Source organism: Limulus polyphemus, unplaced genomic scaffold (genome assembly GCF_000517525.1).
Source record: "Limulus polyphemus unplaced genomic scaffold, Limulus_polyphemus-2.1.2 Scaffold40, whole genome shotgun sequence".
Taxonomy (NCBI): domain Eukaryota; kingdom Metazoa; phylum Arthropoda; class Merostomata; order Xiphosura; family Limulidae; genus Limulus; species Limulus polyphemus.
Window position 1 is genome coordinate 889,984 of NW_013665650.1, and position 25,385 is coordinate 915,368.

The 25,385-nt window shown below is 33.0% G+C and overlaps 2 protein-coding genes across 7 annotated transcripts in view; one reads left to right on the forward strand and one right to left on the reverse strand.

The window, feature by feature from the left end:
- The first annotated feature begins 1,311 nt into the window (after window positions 1-1,311).
- LOC106461748 (L-cystatin-like) lies at window positions 1,312-3,331 on the forward strand. Its single transcript, XM_013921599.2, has 3 exons — window positions 1,312-1,654; window positions 1,971-2,081; window positions 2,985-3,331. The coding sequence occupies exons 1-3, from the start codon at window positions 1,445-1,447 to the stop codon at window positions 3,039-3,041; spliced, it is 378 nt and encodes a 125-aa protein (XP_013777053.1). The 5' UTR covers window positions 1,312-1,444; the 3' UTR covers window positions 3,042-3,331.
- LOC106461758 overlaps window positions 3,225-25,385 on the reverse strand; it is a 25,445-nt gene continuing 3,284 nt past the window's right edge. Inside the window, exons 2-4 of one of the 6 annotated variants that reach the window (XR_002611076.1) lie at window positions 23,581-24,651; window positions 11,676-11,880; window positions 3,225-6,372 (exon numbers count right to left, since the gene is read on the reverse strand). Coding sequence is in view for 3 of the 6 variants with exons in the window: in XM_013921608.2 (XP_013777062.1) it covers window positions 23,611-24,561 (951 nt within the window). In the remaining 3 variants the exon portion in view is untranslated. Of the gene's footprint in view, window positions 6,376-11,675; window positions 11,886-15,886; window positions 16,351-21,299; window positions 21,761-23,580; window positions 24,652-25,385 lie in introns of those variants that run through there. The other 5 variants (XR_002611074.1, XR_002611075.1, XM_013921608.2 and 2 more) reach the window with 5 other exon arrangements.

Sequence of the window (25,385 nt, forward strand, 5' to 3'; positions counted from 1 at the left end):
AACAGGAAGAAAATTGGAAACCAGATTGATAGAACACAATAAAAAACCGTCCCATGTTTTTCACCATTGCAACTCAAAAAACTTTTTAGTCAAGCAATGCGTTAAGGATTATTGTCCAAATTATAATACATTTGTATTTGATAACATACTGTTTTCATGGTATTTTCACCGCATCATCGAGATGTATGGGAGTGGAATAGTATTGATATTGATCCAGATGGATCTTTCATTCTTGGGATAGGACGTAGAAAAACTGACCTTATATCAAAAACCAATAAACAGTTTATGTTTGTTAAAAATTACAGCTTCATATCATTAAAATTGAATTTTTAAGAATTTTCAAATTTCACCCTAAAAAATTACCAAAAATCCTTCTCGGATGCAGAAGGTTCAACGGATCCAGATAATTTTTTTGTAGAATCCTGGAAAGTCTCAATGTTAATATGCCTGTAAAATGTTGTCCAAAGCTAATCACTTGTGAGTTATCCATGAAAAATTGGGAATATGTCCTATCTCCCCAATTTGAAAAAAAAAAAAGTGATCTAGAATCCGGATGAGATTTGGCGAAAACCGTTCTATGGGGACGCCCTATCTTCTATAAAACTTTCGCGTAAACTGGTTCATTATTTTTAGAGATACGTGTGCGGGCATACATTCATACGGACCCAAATATAAAACCCTCGCAACCCTGGATGTCAGGGTAAAAACAAGTGTACGGTAATCTATTTGGTGACCGTCTGTCTATTCAGTATTGATAATACTGCTATCCCAACCCTGGATGTCAGGGCAAAAACAAGTGTACGGTAATCTGTTTGGTGACCGTCTATTCAGTATTGATAATACTGCTATCCCAACCCTGGATGTCAGGTCACAAACAAGTGTACGGTAATCTGTTTGATGACCGTCTATCCAGTATTGATAATACTGCTATCCCAACCCTGGATGTCAGGGTAAAAACAAGTGTACGGTAATCTGTTTGATGACCGTCTATTCAGTATTGATAATACTGCTATCCCAACCCTGGATGTCAGGGTAAAAACAAGTGTACGGTAATCTGTTTGGTGACCGTCTATTCAGTATTGATAATACTGCTATAATTATAATAAATGTTTGTAAGCAAGATATAATCATTTATTAGATATATTAAAAGTATTTTTGTAAATTAACTTTCCCATTCAGGTTATTGTTTTTCATATTAAGCAAGCAACTCTGCCCTGACGTGTTCTCTTATTTCAGTTTTATCAAGCTGTGATTCATCAAGGACGTTTTCTGCCTCTACTGTAAACTGCGATAAAGAAGGACAAGGGAAGGAAGTGTGCAACGAAAAACCAGATCTTTGTCGAAGAAAATGCGCTACAGTTACATAAGTTGTGTATGTCACATGATCATCACTTTATTTAAGCATGACTAGATCGAAACGCAACATTTTCAGAAAATCAACGTTATGGAGGGTCACGGTTTGTGCCTCTTTGTAGTTGTTATTGTTTTGGTTGGAGTTTCTGTTGGACTACAGATACCTGGAGGATGGACTGACGAAAGTGTTGAAAACACAGGGGTTAAGAATGCAGCAAAATTCGCAACAAAAGAACTGAGTTCAGGATTTTCTTCTATTTACCACCACAAATTAGTAAAGATTCATAAAGCTCGAACACAAGTAACTATTAACATCTGTTAAATAGTTAAGGTCTTTTAACTTCTTTCAATTTCACCTTATAAAAAATACGACTGCGTTTTTTCTGTATTCTTCGTTTAACGCATTTTTTTTAGAAGACTGTTCTGAAATGCGTTAAAGTTTTTAAAAGTCAGTTAATAAGAGAAAAGAAGTAAGAAATTTCCTATTTAGACATGAGATTTCATCAAATGTTGTAGGCTTACTTGCCTTTAATTATGGTATAGATTAGATTGTTGATTTCAATTACTTATATATTTCTTTCTTTTACGAAAGATTAAATTAAGTACATCCTATTCAGGTGGTGAGCGGTGTGAACTACGAAGTACTTATCGAAATTGCTACTACTACATGCAAGAAAAATGAGGTGCCCTTGGAAGATGTGGAAAACTGTGAAATTGCTGTCAATGAGGTATGTATTACCGGGATGATAATATTTAAAAATGTTGATAACAAGGTGTTATATCAGATATGAATTTTATTCCTGCTTACTTTAAAATGCGGTAAACTGTTCACTTGAGTGATTACATATGAGTTAGAACTTAGTAGAAGGGATGAACTGCTTTAATATGATCAGTTAACTATCCTGGTGGTTAGGGTACTCGACTCGCTACCTTCGGGTTGCCGAATCGAAATCCATCATTAGCGGTTGTGTTGACTAGCTGCTTTTCATTCAATCTATCATTTCAAAATTAGGAACAGCTAGTGTAAGTAGCCCTGGAATACATTTGCGCAAAATCTAACAAAGAAGAATAGCAACGTGACCCGAGACTCGGTGAGAGAGTTTATTTACAGGGACTCTGCTGTTGCAAAAGAAAAAAAATGTTAAGCTCGAAGATGCAAAATATCTTTATCAATGGACAATCTGTGCTGTCTCCACCATAGGTATTGAAACCTGACCTTTGGCGCTCAAGCCGTCACACATGCCGCTGATCCACCAAGGGGCAGTTGCACAAAATAAATAATACTAATTTTGATTTTTAAGATATCGTAACTAAAAACAATTCGAAATGATTATTTTTTACTTCTCATATAATTTGTGCTATTTTGTATTGAATTTCACATGTACCAGGTTTAATGTACGAAATATTGAAGTAAAATGAACAAAGTAACGTGTAATAAGTTCATTAAGGAAATAATACAGAATCTAGTTGCTGAGATTTTCCAGTAACTATATTGCCATATTGATAGTAAGCAATTAATCGAATACTAACCTAGCAGTTAATATAATTCAATACTCAAAATTTTGTAAATTTGAACAAACCATAAACTGTTTTTGAGAGGTTTTGATATATGTGTTTTTTATCTTCTATAGGAAAAGCATCTTTGCAAAGCGACTGTCTGGGTTCAAAGAATGGGTTCCACATACTGAATTAACAAAGTCTGAGTGTAGATACAAGTCGCAGCTTTCCGAGTAAAGTCCTCGCCAAAAGCTGCACTTTTATTCATCCATGGATTTAATGGGCAAAACATTGTATTTTATTATTCTTATACTTAATTTTACTATCAAAAATTAAATGAGATTTTAATCGCTTTCTTAGTCTATTTTATGTATCCAGCCAGTAAATTTTTTTTCATTAATTCAAAGTCTAGGAAGTTGTAAGTAGTACATCTTGAAAAACAAAACAAAGAAGAAATAAAAACTTTCTTTATTTTGCTCCATTTATTATATCCAGTATCTGTTTTGATTATGAACATATTCGATTTCACGAATAACCTATATTTATTATGCAAACCTCGGTGAACAAGAATTATGGATCTTTAACTAGAGTGAGACGAGTAGTACACGGGCGAAAAGCGGTGAGGGTCGTTAAAATGGCCGAAATGGTTTGCTCGGTACTCGCAAGAGGATCGCAAATATGATGAACTGACCCTGTAATTAAGTTGCCTAGTTACAATTTCTTTTCTCTCAATTAGAAACGTCGATATGTTCACAATTATATTATTCTGTGATGTATTTCTTTAACTAACTAACCAAATTTCGTCACATGATATCCAGAATAATAATACACGAAGTTTCAGTTTTAACGTCTAAAGAAAAATAATGGCTTAATAGAACTTGTGCAGAGACAATTTAAAATAATATTTAAACATTTGTTGTGAGGAGAGAAAATCCACTGTGTAATTTAAATAACAATCCATAGGTACAGTTTTTGAGTGGATTATTTTTTTTTTTTTTGGTATAACTTTATTACGTTTCTACCACTTGTGTGCCCATCATCAGGTAACTGTCGTCTATTGTGTGAAATATTGCGCGACCATTTTGTTCTAGTTTAAAAAAAACATAGGTGGCACAGGTGTTTTGATTTTAAATTAGGGTTTGATTCACGAAGTGCTAGTGTTTATTTTCTTCTATTAATGTTGTTCTCATTGCATAATATTTTATGGTTGTTAATGTTATTTGGATGTTTATTTGTTGTGCTGTGCTCGTAAATGTATGATTGAGGGGGGGATTTTATGTTCTTTGTTCCAAATGTATATATTGCGATCTGTTTCGCCTACATAAGTGCTGCCGCATCGATCACGTTTATACTTTATAGTTTCTTCTATCGTTGAAGTTGTCAGAATAAACGTTTCTTCGACAACTGTACTGTTTAGTTAATATAAATAAAAATATAAATATATATATATGAAATGGTAAGACTTTTTAGTGTGTTTGAGTTTGCGTATCTTTATATCCTTCATGGAGATTGTTTCTTCCTTTTCTGTTATTGTGTTTGTTTTTGTAGTTGGCTAAAGTTCTAGTGACAGTATGTTTAAGGAAGTGACATTTGTTATTAAATATATCGGATATTGATTCTAATTCACGTGCTGATTTTTTTTTCAAGTTCAGTGGGTTGAGTACCACATTATATAATTATCATTACCACACTTGAGGAGGGAAGGTATTCGTGTTTAAAACCGTTGAAGTTTATTTCTGTTACGTTCATGTAATTCAAAACCTGGTTTTCATTCTCGCATTGAGTGAATTTGGTGTTAGTGAATGTTGTTTACGTGTTGTAGAAATGACTGTTGGTGGTGGTTGTCTTCAAATCTACAAAATACATCGTCAACTTACCTAAACCAGTGCGTGGTAGGGTGTAGACCTGTGTTAATAGCTTGTCTTTCTATTTTGTTGAGAAACATTTCGCTTAATCCAGATGACAGAGGGTTGCCCATGTATAATCCGTTTGTGTGTTTATGACAGATGAAACATATTTTCAGTGCAAAGTTGAACAAATCTTTCAAAATTTCTAATCTCGGATTGTAATAAAATTTGTCAGAAGTTTTTGATATTTCTAGAGCTAGGTTTATTATTATATATTTTGGTACTATTGTATACATGAAAACTACGTCAAAACTGTACAGGCTTAAGAACAAATTGCAGATCTTGGAAATTGACTCTATTTCCAAAAGTCAGATGATGAACAGTAAGTTTACGAACTTACAACATTAAAATTCGGGGCTCGATGCGTTGTGTTTGTTTGTTTGAACTTCGCGCAAAGCTACACGAGGGCTATCTGCGTTAGCCGTCCTTAATTTAGCAGTGTAAGACTAGAGGGAAGGCAGCTTGTCATCACCACCCACCGCCAACTCTTGGGCTACTCTTTTACCAACGAATAATGCGATTGACCGTCACGTTATAACCCCCCCCCCCCCACGGCTGAAATGGCGAGCATGTTTGGTGGAACGGGGATTCGAACCCGCGACCCTCAGATTGTGAGTCAAGCTCCCTAACCACTTGGCCGTGCTAGGTCCGATGCGTTGTGTTTGTAAACAACAACACCATCAGTTTTTGTCAGTTTTTACAGTGTTTTACGATTTAAGCCGAAAATGGTGACTAATCAAATCAACAAATTAACGTATCAAAGGATACATATTAAGGAATACCAATAACCTTGAAACTAATTGGAAATAAAATGGAACTTTGTGATTAACATTAAAAATATGAAATTATAAAACGAAAGGAAATAATTTTAATGTTTTTCATACAAAATAACAAGATAACCAAAACAAATCATATGATTTCTTTACTGAAGCCCAAACTAAATACTGCTTACTAAGTTTGTTCTAGGTTTTACGCAATTCAGTTAAGTATTTCCACCTCGAGAAGTAAAAATAATTTACGGATGTTAGCGACATGTGGACTTCCCTCCCTTCCGGAAAGGGCTAATGATTAAAAAAATCTACTTCCTTTTTATAAAAAACAGGAAACACGGTCACAGTTCCTGGTTAATTATTGAATGCTAGAAATTAGAATCGTTCGTGTTAGGTTTCACGGGATATAAAACTTGCCAAATAACTCGATAATATTTGAAAAACAACAACAACAAAAAACACAATCAATTGAAAAGGACTACCTTATCATAGGTCTTCTAAAGCTGGTTAATCAGTCTAACCCAGTCACTGATTATCCAAAACATATTCTATACTAAAGTGATTTTAAACGCAATACTATTTTTACAAATTATTGTCCAGTTTTATCCAGATTGAGTGGCTCCAGGTGGCCAATATCCTTAGGAGGTTACTCTTGGTAGTCTGCCAAGGTTGAGTGATTGGAGAGAGTTGAGTCCTTGACATGTTAAGGTTGTTTGGCTCCTTATAGTTGTCGACAGTGTCGTTGTTCAAGTGTGTTAACTCGTATGAAAATTGAATGGACAATGCTTGGTGTGGTCATGACTGGTATTGGTTAAGTGATCAAATCTTGGTGAATCTTCGAGACACTGCTTTTTGAAAGATAGATATTATAAGAAACAGAGCCACTAAACAATTGGTAACTTTTTACAATTTTTCATAGAGATCTTATTATTTAGTAACATATATAATATACAATATTCAATGTGTAACATATATATATAATATACAATATTCAATGTGTAACATATATAATGTACAATATTCAATGTGTAACATATATAATGTACAATGTTCAATGTGTAACATATATAATACACAATATTCAATGTGTAATATAATACAATTTGTTACTGTTTGTGCATGTTCTCTTCCCCTCTCTAACAAAAAAGAATCACCGAAAGAGAGTGTCCCCAAGTTAAAATATAAAACTATATAGTTAATTTTCACTTTAGCCTCAGCGAAATCAAAGTTCTCACTCGGATTACATCAGAACAATAATAATCCATACTGTAAATATAAACCTATTCACCACTATCCTATGAAACAAATTATATACGAGTTCTTTAGTAGTGTACTTAAACAACTGCAAAATCAAATTACAGACGAAAGCCAAACGGTTGTCGCACTAATGAAAATGAAAGTAATCCTTAAAGCTAGAAGAGAACTTGAAGAGTTCTCGGAGATTAGACCTACATAAAAATATACGAACTTGTTAACAGCAACAAACGCAAGTGCTTTAAGAGATCTTACTTAAAAGCTAAAGTTACAGAAACATTGTTTTAGCACAAATTAAACTAACTATTTTATTCTCCATGAAGATCTAAGTAAGTTCTCCTTAAACGTTATGTAGGTGAACGTCTCTATCAAATCTGATGAGAATATCTCGAAAATCTCCCCCACTGTTTTAAATATGGTAATAAACTATCGAGTTTATGACACGAGAAAACAGGATTAGTACTGATTAGATTAGTTAGCTACCGTGGCCGTGAAGATCATGGGCTAGTCCACCTGTAGTTAATGTCTTATTTGCTGACAAGAATAACTCGGTTTGATAAGTAAAAGCACGTTGTTATTCCTGCAAGAGAGTCACACAAGAAAGTGTTCGATCTCTACTTGACCCTATTAGGTGCTGGGGAAAGTTTAAATTTTGAAACTTGCTTGAGCAATACTATGTTCTAAAAATGGAGCTACAGAAAGACAGAAAAAATTTGTAATATTTACGTTTAAATTAAAACGAGTGTAAAACATGTAGTATTTCACGATATTACACTTATTTGAAAAACAAAATCTGTTTTTATATTTTATGTCACTATTGACTTTACAGTTATATTTATCATAAATACTTGAAAGTTCATATCACAGTTTGTATAAAGTTTGTCAGTTTGTTATATCTTACAACTGCGAGGTTCTGTCCATATTTTGCTTCTTCGAATAATTCAGTTAAAGCTACAATGTTTTAACTGACTATGCATTCCATTGTACTTTTTTTACTTATTCATTTCTAATCCAGTTATGAGATTTAGTTAAATCTCCAGTTAAAGTTATAATTGTCTGATTAAAGTAACACTCTCTTTCCTGAAACCCTCTTTAGGAAAAAAGTGGTTTGTATCCACGAATAATTCATATGTTAAAACATTTACTTTGCTTCCGTTTGTCGAAACTTCTGTGTTTTTTCAAATACTAAATTCTCAAACTGGCCAGTAGATGTCCCGTGAGAGGGCCAATGTACTTACGTTTCAGTATCCATATAAATAAAAATATATTACAACACACAAAGTAATCCCATTTTTCATACTTACTTAAGTTACTTTGAATATAGTACATATAATTTCAAAAATATTTGATCCAAATAGGAGATTATTGTATCTCCTTATGGGCTTCTGATATTTAATTCGGTTGATGTTGACTATGAATAATCTCTTATTAGTGATATGTATTATAATAATGATACGAATGTGTTTTTTCTTTGTTTTGTTTTTTTATCCTACATAATATCAATATTAGTCATTAGTGTATTCTATTTTAAGTACTAATCTTCAACTTGATGATACACAGCGGTATTATTATCCGTACTTCCGACTTATATTATTAATATTACAGTATATAAATATAAAATGGCAATTATAAACTATAATTAGGAATGTTAGTGTTAAGTTTATTCAACAAGACAATCACAATCATAACATAATTAATGAAACAAAGAATTATCTACATTTCGGTTTGAAAACAGCTTATATTTAGCGTGCCCGGTCTGTGAACCCCATGATTCAAGATTTTGTTGCAGGACTTAGAGGGAGCGTTTTATAATTGTCATAAGAGTAATGATCATTAAATTTATAAGTACTTTACAGAACCTTACGTCCTGCATGTAGTTTACTGAAGTAGAATCCAAGTCAGATTTTGGTTATTTGCTTCTATATCCTTTAAAAAGAAAAACTCGTAAAATTTACAATAATGCATCATATTATCAAACTTAATGCACAACTTAACGTAAAAGTATCTAGAAATTGCGTAATTTGATGTGAAATAGTCAACATCCCGAGTTACAACCTTGAAAATATAAATGTTATTATTATTGTGTGTGTGTGCATGCGCACGCATTTACTTATTATATATACCTAAAACCTACATTGAAGTCGAGCATAATGATTAAGCTGGTTCACGAGTTCAGGAGAAATATTTAAACTTGTAGAAAATGGTGTAGCAGATTATTTTTATTTGTACCCGTTTCTTCTTTCTATAACAATGTTTTGTAGGCGATTCAAGTGATTCTGTAGTACCCGAACAAGCACAATACAACTAGAAATACCCAATAATTTAATATATCAACAGACTTTACTAATTATGCCGCTATTGATTAATGTAAATAAGAAGAACAAAAAAAGGTTCTTGAACTGACCCCATGAAACACCCCACTAGTAACAAAGATTCAGTTTTACCTGATCCATTAATAATAACCTTTTTCTTTCTGTTAACCAGCCAAGCTATAAACCAATCAATTAATCATTTCTTATCCCGATGTGATTGTCTTACCTAATCTTCTGTGTGACACCTAATGAAAAGCGTGCTAAAAATTCATATAAACCTCACTTATATACACCATTTTCATCATCATAATAACAAGAAAAACCCTTAGAAAAACTGCCATATTAGCAAGGTCGTATTTCCCTTTGAGACTCAATATTGGTTATTTTTTCATTATATTCCACTAAATGGTTTTACGAAGCTTCTTTCATTAACACTCTAGAATAATTCCCACTGAAAAAACAACAACAAAATAACCGGTCTATAATTTCCAAAACTTGATTTACTAGCATAAAAGTAGGGGTAACATTAGGAATGTTCCAATGTTCCTGCCCATTGTCTATTGATCTAGCTAAACTGGAAGACAGATGTTTACATATTTGATCTTTGACCTCTTTAAAATCCCGAGAAATGGTGCATTATCTAGACCTCATAATTTATCAGTTCTTAATCTCTCAATTTTATTATTACCACTAATAGATTAATGTCTAAATGATTCAGGTCAATGCCCAAGGTCAGGAATATTGCTAAAATCACCTTTTCTGAAAACGGGGGAGAGGAAAACATTTAAAGCCCTACCATTTCATAATCACCCACAAAACCTCGCTATTACCATCATTTAAGGGTCCAATGCACATTTTAACACTTGGTTACTTTCAAGATATTCGAGGCCTGGCATGAGAGTCACGGGTTCGAATCCCTGTCCCAACAAACATGTTCGCCGTGGGGGCGTTATAATGTTACAGTCAATCCCACTATTCGTTGGTAAGAGTAGCCCAAGAATTGGCGGTAGGTGGTGATAACTAGCTGCCTTCACTCTAGTCTTTCACTGCTAACTTAGGGACGGCTAACGCAGATAGCCCTCGTGTAACTTTGCGCGATATTCAAAACAAACCAATCTTCAGCGGAAAACTAAACAACAAGAGTTTAAGCTTTGAGCTTAAAAAATTATCGCAACAAGATTAAAATGTTACACGGATTATTTATTTTTCACAATTTTCTTTTCGTAATCAGTTTGAAGAAAAAAGAAAAGTCTTAACTGAATAATCCAAACATAAAGTTGACGAGAGAAGCTTGTTTGAGAATTGTTTTAGAGCACCCTAGTGGCACAGCGGTATGTCTACATACTTACTACGTTAGAATCCGAATTTCGATACCTGCGGTGGGCAGAGCACAGATAGCCCATTGGGTAGCTTTGTATCGAAATCCGGTGTCTAGTGTTCTAAGTCCACAGACATACCGCTATGCCACTGGGGGACGGTAAACGTGAAGCTACAATGGTTTCAACGAGTTTGAATGATTTATTTGGTATAAAGACGTTCAAAATCTCTAAATGCTTCTTTAGCACAGTACTAGCTTTTTGTTGACTTCTAACAATCCAAATTAACCTGCTGGAACATCTTTTGATTTAACTTTTGTTTACAAAACATATCTACCTCATTTTCAAGCCTCAAAGTATTCATTATTTTATTTTGCAACCTTTTAATATATTCTCTTGGTAAAAGGATAACTAAAATATTAGAATATTTATCAATAATTTGATCATTTCTACGTTTATATTATCCAGGTTCAAACGGTTTGCATGTTTGGCCAATTCTACGTCCATATGGCTGTAGTATGGTTTGTTCTGAATTTCGCGCAAAGCTACTTAAGAGATACCTGCGCTAGCCGTCCCTAATTTAGCAGTGATAGACTAAAAGGAGGGCAGATAGTCAATCAACACAACCCACCACTAAGTATTAGGCTACTCTACTAACGAATAGTAGCATTTAGTTTCGCGCAAAGCTACGCGAAGGCTATCTGTGCTAGCTGTCCTTAATTTAGTAGTGATAGATTAGAAGGAAGGCAGCTAATCAACATCACCCACCGCCAACTCGTAGGCTACTCTTTTATCAACGAATAGTAGAATTGACCGCCACTTTATAATATCCCCACGGCTGAAAAGACGATCACGTTCAGTGATGGGGGATTCGAATCCACGACCCTCAGATTGCGAGTTGAGCACTCCAACCACCTTACCACGCCCTCTTAATTCATAGAAACCAGTTTGCTTATAAAACTTTCAACCACTATATCTTCAAGAAGCTTTAATAAACAGAATATCAGCTACGTTGTTTTACAGGAAATTAAGTACCACACCCATCATTTTCTTTACACTGTTTCTTTTTCTTCCGAAAACAAAGATACCGAGTCATTTTGTAAATCCACTGTTAAACATTAGGTTAAAATAAGTTGAAACAATCTAATAATCTAACATCAACAGCAAATTATACAAAAAAAAACTGTGTACAAACTTTAACGATTGAACCATAAAGATGCATGGAAATTTGTATAATGTACTCGTAATATTTTAATGCACACATACTGATTCAACGAAAACATGTGATATGTGGGTTCCCGGGAAGTGCCGTAGGAGAGAAAGATCCAAAAGTCGACTCTCAATGCCACTCCCTAAGGTGCCCTAAGAGCATCTTCAAAGTTTGATGGGTTTTGAGATACCAGAAGAAGTGGGTTCTCTATTCCACATATGCATTGCCTTTCGCTATCTGCAGCTAAATATGGGAAGGTGGCTGCTCTAAAAAAAAAACAATAATAAGAAAAAAATAATTAGAATACAATACAACAATGGGAAGACAGCAAAACTGTTTTGGAAATTACCATTCCAGCCCTCAATATGATGCTTAGACATAAATACCAATAGGTTAAGGTATTACTATACTAAGCCCAACTTTAGTTACTAGGATAGATCCCATTCTCCACCAGGGCACATTACATAATGACCCACCTTGTGATTTGTGTTCAGGTGATGGATGTTTGTTTTATGACTGCGTTTTTTTATTGCCCTCTATAATATGAAATTTAATTATATATAATATCAGGCAGACGGTAGCGCTGCCAATGTAGAGAAGTCAACAATTCGAAATACCATTTCGAATTGTTCATCGAAATGATATTTTAAATATTTTCTCAATAAATCATCAAAACTTTACAATACTATGCAGTGTTTAATTTATAACAATATCTATGTAATGAATTAGTGACAAGTTCTAGAAATATCTGTAAATATCATAACATAAAGTTTGAATTTCTTCTTCTTCTTCTTTTTTATTACATGATAACTCAAAAACCAAAACAATGGTGTCAACTCATTTCACTGAGGTGACATAGTTTCAAACGGAGTATCCACTTTTATAAGTATTAATAACTAGTAGTCATAAAAAAATCATAATTCTATTGTAAACGATGTTATCATTACCCCTTGAAGCTAGTTTTCTTACAGAAATTTAGTGTTCTTTTAAAAACCTTAAATACAGGATGAAACAAGAATTACCTGCCAATAACGGATAATCAATAAATATTACAGTTGGAACCTCATTGTATTTAGAACTTGATTATAAGTACAACCTTCCCATGTCTGTTGAAACACTACATTGAAAAAACAAGTAAAGGAAAAAACTTTTTTACAAAAAGAACTCAATGCAAAGAAGATAATGAAGACAAATGATAGAGATGTATTTTTATCATTACTGATGCTGAGTGGTCAGTTTTAAGAATATTGTAATCGCCTTATAGCTTTAAACTAAAAAAACATACGCAAATTAATAAAATCGATGTATGAAAAATAATTACCCATCTGCTATGGAAAATTGGTCATTCAACTAAGTTTTGAATTAAGGTGTTTCGACCAAATGTTGACCAGTGATTAATCAGTTCAAATTGCAGCTTTATATAACACACTAACAAAGTCAGGCACATTAATGAAAGTCGTTATCTGATAAAAAATTCTCGTCCACAGGTGGGACAGCAGTAGGTTTATGGACCTACAATGCTAAGATCCGGGATTCGATTCCCCGCGGTGAATACAGCAGATAGTTTAATGAGGCTTTGCTCTAAAACAAAGAAAGAAATATGATGTTGGTCCACATCATCTATTTCCGTCCCACAGTACAGAATGAAATGAAAATCTAACTTGAATTAAATGTCTTAAACTTATAATGTTTATTTCCACATCGCATGTATATTAACATTCAATCCACCAACATCACAGTTGTTCCTGTTGATATATATCTTAAGCACATGAAAATAAAAACATAATACTAAAATACATTACTTTGCCGTATTGCAATTCGAGGGAGAGGATATATTGGCACTATATTAATTTTCTAATAACTACTTTTCTGCTAAGTCATATGATTTCAAAAAACTCGCAGTTAAAAAAAGTCATCCAACTTTAAGACACATTACCAAAGAAGTAACTTCCTTTGAAAATTTCAGCCCTATTATGCTTTTACGCTGTGAGATGGCAGCACCATGCAATTATCAGAAAATTAGAAAAAGAAGTCACACTAGCTTTCTTAGTTGTGCTCCGATATGAACTATACGTTGATAGACATGTGTGGCCTGACATGGCATGGTGGTTAGGGCGCTCTACTCGCAATCTGCGGGTCGTGGGTTCGAATTCCCATCACAGAACATTCTCGCCCCTTTCAGCCGTGGGGGTTATAATGTGACAGTCAATCCCACTATTGGTAAAAGTTTAACTCATGAGTTGGCGGTGAGTGGTGTTTTGTAGTTGTCTTCCCTTTAGTCTATCATTGCTAAATTAGGGACGGCTAATGCAGATAATCTTTGGTTAACTTTGTGCGAAATTCAAATCATGCCAAACAATCTGGCGTGTGCTACACACAATACTCTTCGTAGAAAAAAAAGTATTTGTATCTTGTATTCACGGCAAAGCTACTGAACTACTGATCATGGGAAAGGCAATCAGTCAGCAGCATCCTACCAGTCACTATTCACATAAAGAAATTGACTATTAGTGTTATAACGCAACCACAACTGAAAATGTGGGAAATGTTTTTGGTATTGCACGAATTCGAGCATGGCTCGCCAGCTACAAAATCGAGAGCTTCACCACATAGCCAATTAGCGTTCATGGAAAAGAAAAATAAATTTGAGACACAAAATAAAATTTTCTAAATAAAGACAAAAGCTACTGATTTCTAGAAAAGAGTAAAATATTCTCCAACATTTTTCATTGTTTAGAACAAATATTCAATAGATAATTGTCGTAACAATTCTGTACATTACGAATAAAGAATAATACACAAAGGACTGAACCATTAAATGTGTATTAACGAAGGAGGATTCGTTCAAGTAGCAATTTCAGGAGATTACAAAAACAAACTATATATTTGAGAAATAAAATGTACTACTAACAATTCTGAGCATTAATTTGACAAAGTATGAAAATAAACGCCCCTCCCTCCCCAGTGGCACAGCGATAAGTCTAAATGCTTATAACACTAAAAAGGGTTTCGATACCATTGTGTAACTTTGTGCGAAACAACAAACAAACTAGAGAGAAAGTTCAGAATGAATCTTGTGAAAGCAGAACTATAAAGACTCTTTTATAGAAAAAATATACCAAATGAGTTACAAATAAACCAAAGAATAAAACTTGAAAATAGAAAAAAAAGTAAAATAAAATGTAACAGAAACTTGTAATCCACGAGTCTCTAGCTAAAAATTCAAGTGTAGAAAATAATACATTCTAAAAATAAAAAGAAGAATCGGCCACATCCAACATAAGAGGAGTATGTATTAATTATTCTGCATATTTATCTACCAGACACACGCCATCTATAATTTGTTTACTCATCGGATAGATTTAGTTTAGAGTTATAAACCTAAAAAAAAAAAAAAACTGAAACTAAACATTGGATTTACTCAATACAAAATCACGTGATTTATTACATTTTCCCAGATTATCATTTTGGTTAAGCATTTCGAAATCTAGAATTTTGTTGCATATGTTTTAGGACAAACTTACTATAGAGATTATTGAAGATATAACAAGTCAGGGCGGATAAATGAATGTTATGGATGAAGACGTAAACACATGTGCTTCTGACTGAAGTTGAAGGACGTTTTCATATACATTATCATCGTCTTTTTTTCATTTATCAAAATGTCCCTACATGTTGAAATTTCTAACATACTTATGTAACTTCGAATACCTACATCTACGCTCTAACACAAGTTATTTATACTCCTTATAAGTTTAGGTTTATAGATACTGATCTGTAAAATTGATAAAGCGTACGCATCTAACTTGCCGCCTAGACGATAGAACAAAATGAAAAGTCTGAGAAGAAAAAAGAACGAGTTAACCTTCTTACTGCGTCAAACTTCGAAGCAATTTGTTTGACATTAAGCACAAAGCTACATAATGGGGTAGCTGTGCTGTGCCTACTGTGGATGTCAAAATAATGAGGCTTATTCTGCTTAATATTATACATAGTAGTAGTATTTAGTAAGAGGTGTTGGGCTAAGGATACTTCTACAGTAGGTGTCTGTGATTTGTTGGCGATAAATTAAAAACAGCAAGCACCCCACTTATTTTCTAAAATAATATATATATATATATATATATATTAGGTCGTCAAGACATTAATGTCGCTTTTTTAGAAGAAAAACCCAAACAACTTATATATCAAAACATTTATTAAATGAAATAGTGTCCATTCTTATCGATGATGCTTTTTTCACCTTACAGTCAAGTTGTTAATGCCCTGATTAAAGAAATCACTTGGCTTTGAAACAAAAAACATGTCGATGTCCTCTTTAACACCTTCCATATTTGTATACGTTTTCCCATTAAGGTGGTGTTGCAGCTTGTCCTCGTCCTTCAGATATCGTCTGTTCCTTTTGTCAAAGTGCACTCAGGCTGGTTGAATTACTTTAGAACTCGCTTTGACGAAATAAACTATACTTCTTATCTCATTTAAAACTGTTAGTTTTCATCTAACATATTAATCGTTCAGCCTATATTAGGCCTTTCACTATCAACCATTAGGCCTTTCACTCCTACGCAATTAACTTTACGTTTAACTTTCCTTGGCCGAACTTCTACTTCCCGTGTCTTCTCTGTCTGTCTGCTGTTCCCGTTTGTCTCATACTATTTATATCGTCTGCTCGCCTTCTAGAAATCTCTATATCATCGACATCAATAAATTTCACGCGACGTTCGGTAGCCTCTACATCAATGAATCATAAACATAATTTCCAATAATCGTCTACTTTTAACTCTCTTATTATAAAAAAAACAACAACTAAACAATCATGAAATATTAATTCGCAAAATAAATTAATTAATACTACCTACACTAAACAGTGTTTATATATCTGACAACGGTTATCAAAACCCTATTTTTAGCATTATAAGCTGTCAGTGATACCGCTGAGCTACCGGGGGAGCCGGAGAAATTTCTAAGGTGCGATCAACCGCATTATACAGAGCATCAATGAAAAAGCTTTAATATACGACTGGTTTATTTTCATAAGCTTCAGAATACGGCTGCAAATATGAACTATAGCTGAACAAGGATACGTTAGAAAACATGTAAATAACAATTACAGATTTTCGGGAGCATGTAAGGAACGAGGGAATCCTATAAATTAAATGTCGAACAATAACAACAAAGAAATATAGCTGATAAATTAACTCCTTTTGAAGCAGCAGAGTAGTTTACCCAATTTTGTTGTACAGCAAATGTGTAAATTAGTCAGTATACTTAACACTCATTAGGAATTGTTTTAACTCAAGTAGTATTATTTGAGAGGAAACTATTGCTACTAAGCTTCAAATAATTCAAAACACCATAACGATTTTTCTCGTACGGTTCATAATGATTTACTGTAGCTATTGAATATTTCGTTGCATTACTTCAAAATGTAAAATGTTAAGCTGCAGCTGGAGATTGTCATGGAGATTTCTTTGAGAATATTGTGAGCATTTATAGTTTCTGTATAACTAAATTCTCTTTATATATAATACATAGCAATGCGCAAATATACGCCTAGACTAAGACAACCCCCACTAAGTACGTATAAAATTTTACCGGTAGGAAAGCAGCCTTTTCAAATATAACATATGCGTCTGAAACATCGCTTTAAATAAACCTACGTGTCAAATATAATGTTGGTGTGAACATGCTTTGTAGTCACTATGAGAAATCCTATACATTGGATAGGTAATATTATTTTATTTATTAAACCTTCGTGTCTTTTAAAGTAATTATTCTACAATTGTGTGTAATCAAAGTTAATATTATGTGTATTGATTTTTTTTACTCCTTCACTTCATACATAATATAAGGGTTGGCTCCCTAAAGACACCAATTGTATAGTGTACAAAGCTCTGTAATCTAATGTTCATCTATTGTTGGCTGGTAATTCCTGTTTCACCGTGTACTTAAGCTTTTTAAAAGAACACCAGATATTTGGTAATGATAACATCGTTTAAACCAAAATTGTGATGCTTTTTATTCTATATAAAATATAGAAGAAACAATATCCCTACGACCTTCGCAGTACCTTATTTAGTATTCTACAAAAGGTTTGGGTGCAATATACCAAGCCGTTTTTGTTGTAGGCTGGCAAGAGAATAATATGATAAAATGAAGAATTACAAATGGGCCGTTTTGAGTGGATTTTATTTTCCTTGTAAGTCTAACATGCGTGCTGTTTTGTGCATTTTTATATGTGCACAGCCCTAGCAGTCAATAGTAAGGTTTTAAAGTGTTGTTTGAACTGAATCTTTACTGTTTAAGGTGCTTTTTGTCCGAAGGTTCTATTAGGGTTTTGGGCAATTCCTTGCGATCCCTATTATGAACCAGTACCAGCTAGTCTCCTCATTATCGCCTGTCTTTCCCACTTAACGTTATTAGATCATTTGACATTGTTTAAGCTGTGTTTACTTATTATATAGATGACAAAAATACACACCTTTAAGGCATTGTTGACGCATGTCATCCATGAATTTTATTGGGTATTTTCTGTTAACCGCACAGAAGTGTGGATGTAGATTTGCTGCATAAACAAAGCCTATGTTCGATTATCAATATGCAAGAGTCCTTCTATAATATTTCATTATGACTTAGAGAATAAAATGCTTAAGATCTAGGGCTTTTATGAACCTTTGTTAATTTCTAAATATCACAAAAATTGTCACATACTGCTGAAAGTCTTAACCCTAATTATTATAACGCCACTGGACTATCTACAGCTTATTACTACTTTTTGTAGCAGCAAATGCAGTTTACGTTACTAAATTATTAATATATCTCTTAGTTTTGGTGAGTTATTTAAGAAACCAAATCCGTTACACATTTAAAGAACAGTCTTCTTCGTTTTCATTTGCATCTGGCTATATTTATCATAATTACAGTAGTTTATCACTACTAACCACGGGATGTTTATACTGGTATGATAAATTTTAAAACATCTTTCTGATAGCCTTACTATACAAAGTTTTGAATTATTTATGAGAACGTTTTACGTGTGATTTGTAGTTTTAAATGCAAAGCTACACAATGCGTTATCTTCACTCTGTCCACCAATGGAAATCTAATCCCGGATTTTTAGCATTGTAAGACAATACCAAAACACCACCGACAACAAAAAATACCTGGCAAGCAAATACGAATGTAATAAACATGATTAAAAATTGCAGACAACTACGGAGACAGTACATAAACACGAGAGACCCACTCTTTAAAACGCAAATCAATACATTGAAAAATATAATATGAAATGAAATATGCATCCTAAAGCGAGACAGGTGGGACAATTTCTACACAAAATTAGATGACTATAACGATCCGAAACTATTTTGGAAACGCTTAAAACAATGCACAAACAGCCATAACAAACAAAACACATATCCCACACTAATATACAATAACGACACAGCATACACAAACGCACAGGAAGCTAAAGCTTTCATAAACCACCTATAGAATACACTCAAAACACATAACGAAACAGACATGTACCAATATCCCTTCAATTATGTAAGTGCTACACACACACACACACATACACCTTCCCAGTACACATACACAACAATCTAAACATACAATGAAACCAAGACAACGAAACAAGCTTTATAACTGATTATATCACCCCCAGGGAGGGCTGGTTAGCTATAGCAGCTACAAACCTATAACCTGTAAACAATCAAATAATAGAATATTGTCAAAACATAGAATTAAAATTAACGTCCCTAAAATGCAAACAGTCTTATTTTCCAAAAAAACAACAAAAGTTCTAAGAAACCCACCAATGTATATTAATGGAACCAATCCTCCAGATTGCCACGTCGGCTAAATTCCCGGATGTTACACATGACTCAAATTTAATTGCAAAACTCATATTAACTAGATCCGAACTAAAATGTGGAGACGCGCAAAGAAATCAAGAGCCTGTTAGGTAACAGCTCTGGAATCTCACCACAGAACATTATAAAAATGTTATTATTAAAACACATTAAATACAACCAATAATTGAATATGCCAGTCCAGCATGGATGAACATCTCACCAAACATAATAAACAAAAAACAATTACAACCAATACAACCCTTGATACTCACTGTAATATATATATAAAGGATCAAAAACCACAAGCTCATATTTCCTTCACAAATACGCATTTATACAGACAACAAACGACAGGTTTTTACAGTTCTCAAATAATTATTTTTCAAAAAATCTGAATACGAATGAGCTATTGACGTCACTGGCTCGTGATATCATATATGATGAAATATGTCTAAGTACTTCTCCCCAGTTAACATGTACTTTAGATATATGGAACTATTTGTCATGTGTAGGACTATACACACCAAGCTACGAAAAGCATATTAAGACATAAAATGCTATACGTGGTATATGAATGGACATGGCTAGGTAAAGGGTTGATGAAACTAATAACTGTAATAGGTGCACAACCCTCACATATAATTCAGAAAATACTTAATGTATCTAAATGTCTGATATATTCTTGTATCATCTTACCTTGGTAATCAGACGTAATATTTGAAATATTTTGTTGTTGTTGTTCTTTTTTTGTAACATGAGCCAAGGAATTAAGTCATTGCTTTTCGCCCGTATCCAGTTGTGAATATCAACATGGAACGTGTAAGACAGTCAAGACATACTATAAAAAGCTGAAAAAGCTTTTGGAACCATCTTTGGCTCCCATTCATATTTCGCACGTATAAAGGGCGATATTATCACGCCGTAACTTTGCTTCAGATGTTTTACCTTTGGCATAGTATTAGAACAAGTAGAAACAATAGATGCAAATAACAAAACACTACAATTCTCAATCTCTTCTGTTTTTCTCTTCTTTATTATTTTATAGGTAATCTATAATAAATACAAATTTTCAACTAAACACAAATAACCTGAACTAAAGACATATTTTGTACAAAGATAAAATACAATCCTTATTTAAGTTAAATAAATCGCAATGTACTAAAAAATAAATCAGTTTAGGCTTATCAAAAACTTTCCTTTTTTTCTTTAGCCCCACAGTGGCACATCGCTAGAATCAGGGTTTCGATACCCGTGGTTGGCAGAGCACAGATAGCTCTTTGTGTAGCTTTGTGCTTAATTACAAACAAACAAACAATCTATTTCTTTATCAATTTTCTTTTGATTGGAACATTATTTTAATTATATTTTCCCCGCTCATTATATAAAAGCAGTTTATTTCCAAACTCTTTAACGTTTGATATAAAACATACCTCTTACTTAACTTATTTTAATTTATTTTGTAAATCCTAGTCATAGATTTCACCGATACATAATTCCAACTAACCATACTCAACTGCTGTTACTTCTGCTCTCTTACCCTCATCTATATAAGGTATCCCCATAAATCATGGCCAGGTTACTCGCAATCTGAGTGTTGCGGGTTCGAATCCCGTCCCACCAAACATGCTCGCCCTTTCAACCGTGCGGGCGTTATAATGCGACGGTTAATTCTACTATTCGTTGGTAAAAGAGTAGTCTAAGAGTTGGCGATGGGTGATGATGACTAGCTGCCTTTCCCTGTAGTCTTTCACTGCTAAATTTTGTTTGTTTGTTTGTAATTAAGCACAAAGTTACACAATTGGCTATCTGTGATCTGCTCACCACGGATCCAAATACATATATTGTATATATATTGATTTTTTTCAGGAAATCTAATGTGAAACTTATGTTACATAACAAGAGTGACCTCTGAAGTCACGAAACCATTAGAAAATAATAAAGAAGAGTTTATGATTGTAGTATTTTGCAACATATATATATATATACATTTCGGTAATTACAGAACTTCTGGAAACAAATATTTCTTAAATTACAAACTATAGAGAAACATTTTCTTTATAGACCAAAAACGTAAACAATAAGGGACTAGAAGTGGTGAATAAAATTACAATACAACTGTGATGCTTGTTCGAAGAAGCTGAACACACGAAAGAAATATATTCAACATTTCTAATTCTATACCAGCTACAAATGACAGTAGAAAGGTATCACTTTTCAGATATGAATTTGAAATCCAGCGAACCAATACAATGCATTATTATTTTGAGGTAGTCTACTGGCAGACGCTGGAAACAAAAATAGCTTATATTAGTTATGTTGCATATTTGTTACTTACATGGTTGGAACACCAATATTACTAAAACAAAACAACAACAAAAAACGTTTTCTGTAGATAACCGAATTAATTGTAGCTATTATATAGTGTGTTAGAAGAAATATGTTTCTAGTTGACAATAAAAGATATTTCATTTGATTGGTAGAAGAAAAATTATCCTTGTTTTATATGCGTTTTCTGTTAATACAAATAAACACGTTTTCTGTACACAAATAGTAAACATTTTTGTCTGTTGTTACTCTACAAATAAACACGTTTTCTGTTAGAACAAATAAACATGCTTTGCAAAAAAAAAGCGTTAAAATAAATTTTTATTATTCTGTTAACCTTTAGAATAAATGTGCGTTTCCTGAAGAAAGTAAAAGAAACTGATATTATTCTATAGAAATAACCAATACTTAGAAACTGTTATTATTCTATAGAAATAAGCAATACTTAGAAACTGTTATTATTCTATAGAAATAAGCAATACTTAGAAACTGATATCATTCTATAGAAATAAGCAATACTTAGAAACTGATATATTCTATAGAAATAAGCAATACTTAGAAACTGTTATTATTCTATAGGAATAAGCAATACTTAGAAACTGTTATTATTCGGTTTTTGACAACTTTTATATTGCTGTGAGAAATATTTGCTGACTTTGATGGGCCTTAATAACAAATCTTTCACTTGTCATTTTGTTTTAATGGTTTCATAAAGATTTGTTCAAAATACATTTTACATGCAATATTTGTAAATTCAAGTTATTTTTAGTAGTAAAATTCCAGATTAGTTTAATATTCAAGAAATATAATTGGAGGCGACACTCGTTAGCATAGAAGGTTTTGGTGTAATTTTTATGCTAACAATGCCTTTGTAATCGGAAATACATAATGCATCTACACTCAGGGTTTTCTTACTTAAACAGTAGACTTGAAAAAGTTAAGTGATTAATAAAACAGTTGACAACATCTTAAGGAATAGTTTTGGATCAATAAAACAATGAACACGAAGAAAAGCAAACATAATGTTTCCTGGACGTCAAATATTTTTTCAAATGTAACTGTAATGATTTGAAAGTATTGGAACGTTTGAAAAGTATAGAATTGAATTTGTTTTTTTTTATTCATGAATGCTCAGAAAAATTTGATTTTAACTTATCGAGATATATCTGCTAATATTTCAATAGATAATAAGAATAATAAGTCCTTCGTATAGTTGATACAGTTTTATTACTTATATACTTTACATGGATGAATATGTTCTAATTTGAGTTGTTATACGTAATTTTGATTGAAACGTAAGGATAATAATTGGAAGCGAAAAAAAATATTTTACCGCATCAGTATATTTATACGTTGTGAGTAAATGTTGATAATTTCTACAAAATATTATTTGAGTGTTATTGTTATTCTATTTATAAGCTATGTGCTTTACAGAATTCACAATTATATATTTTGATCCATTTTTATACTTAGGACTAATGTATGATAATATATATCCACACACACATTTATGATTTTCCTAAAATATCAAGGAAATATATCCAATCTCTTTAAGCATCAAAGATCATAACACTACCAGCTTTGCTGAGGACTACAACTTAAATTAATAACATTTCACAGCATCACTAAGTTTTATCATAAGTTTATTTCGGTAAAGCACCAAAAGCAAAGCTAAGTACTTGAGTTTATTAGGCAGCTTTAAAGTCCTTTATAAATTGGTGTATAATAAAACAAGTAATAACATATTACATCAATTAAGTTTTAAATTTTTTTTGCTTACCGTTAAATTATCATTCATTAGACACAATTCTTAATGCATGGAGGCTCTTTTTTTGGATACATGCTCTTCACTTTCATAATGTCTGAATGCCTCCTTGATGTCACAGAAGCTTGAAATGTTACAGATTTCACATTTAAGCTCAGCTCTAATATCTCCAGAATATTTGCCGGTGCATCTATGAACACTGACTTTATTGATTTGTTTTTCGAAACAATCTGAGGTTGAACTTTCTACGTTCGTACAACGGTTGAGATCATTCACTTTTATTGATTGAGATATTATTGTTTTCGGTATTTCATTTCGTGTCTCTGAGTTATTTTCATCCCCTTCAGGCTGTTCTATCAACTCGAGGGTTTTTTCTTTTGTTTCAACATCAGACCTCCTCTCGCTGACTTCATTGTCAGATTCTTCAATAGAATCTGTTGCAAATGCTTTCTTAAACTTTTCAGCAAAAGCTAGCATTTGTATTCTTTTCAAATGTTTAGGACTTTTGAAATGCTGTTTAGCGCATTCTGGACCCGTGAAGTTTACTGAACAGTACTTACAAACGAAAGAGCAGTTTCGAAATTCTTTAGTGATGAAATCTTCTAGCCTCAATTGAATATTTTTGTCAAGAACCTTTTCTTTGCTTTTAGAATCTTCAATGACTTCAGGAGATAGAGCAGACGAGCTTGGAGAGCCTTCAGTTTTGGAAAGTTGTGCAATTACCTCAACACATTTCTCCTTTAATTCTTTTTCGTCATTCTGACTTGTGTGAAAAGCACAAAGACATTTTTCGGACTGTGAAAGATCGACGTTTTTAGTTTCAGTTTTGAGAAATAGTGAGTCATTCGACGCAGCTTCTTTGACTAAAGCTTGCCTGTCAGGAACCATTTCGAGTTTCTTACCATGCTTCTCACTCTGCAAATGTTGTTTGTATGGGACAGGACCAGTGAAAACCTTGGCACATATTTCACAAAAATAACTCAATTCATTCATCATTATAGTGGATAAAGTACAAGATAAATCTCGACACTGGACAACAGGAAGAAATGAAATAAACCCTGGATTCTGGTACACAAAACGAAAGCTCTGAAAAAAATAAAGAACGTTACGTTTAAGTATTATTAAGATGAATCAAACATATTCTTCTGAAAAACAATTGTTTTCGGATTTAAACATTCAAACGAAATATTTTCCTAAGATTGGCAGAGATACATGATTTTCCAGAATATTCAACACATGCGTGTCGAAGTTCCATCCAACTATGTTACGTTATATTTGTTACACTAAAGTGAAGTTTAACGGTTTATTTAACGTGTCACTAAAAGTCAGCATATTAACAGAATATCTTCGATAATGTGATACGTAGACATTTTGAAAAGTTTTCGATATGCAATACGTTGGCTTAGGACGATTTAGTGCACATGCTTTCTCTTAAAATGTTTATTAGGAACCTTTCAAGTGTGGAATAGTAATACTTTGTAACACATTTTTCACTGGTTTTGTAGCTTAGTAACAGAGACACGAAAATGACGTTCTTTCGGTACCATACTCCAACAAATATAAAAAATTACGTATCGTTAGATCTCGATAATTTATCTTTTTCTGGCACAGCAGCAGAAATACTAATCTAACACGAGAATCATTCTCTTCTGTACGTTTGAGCTTTATCTATAGTCTGTTATACTGAACCAAAACCAAAACTGATTTCAAAATTTGGCTTGCTGACACTGGTATATACACTGAGTGGTCACAAGTAAATAGACATCTAATTTTTAGTCATTTAACTGATTTATGCTAACTAATTTGTGTTCACAGAGCAC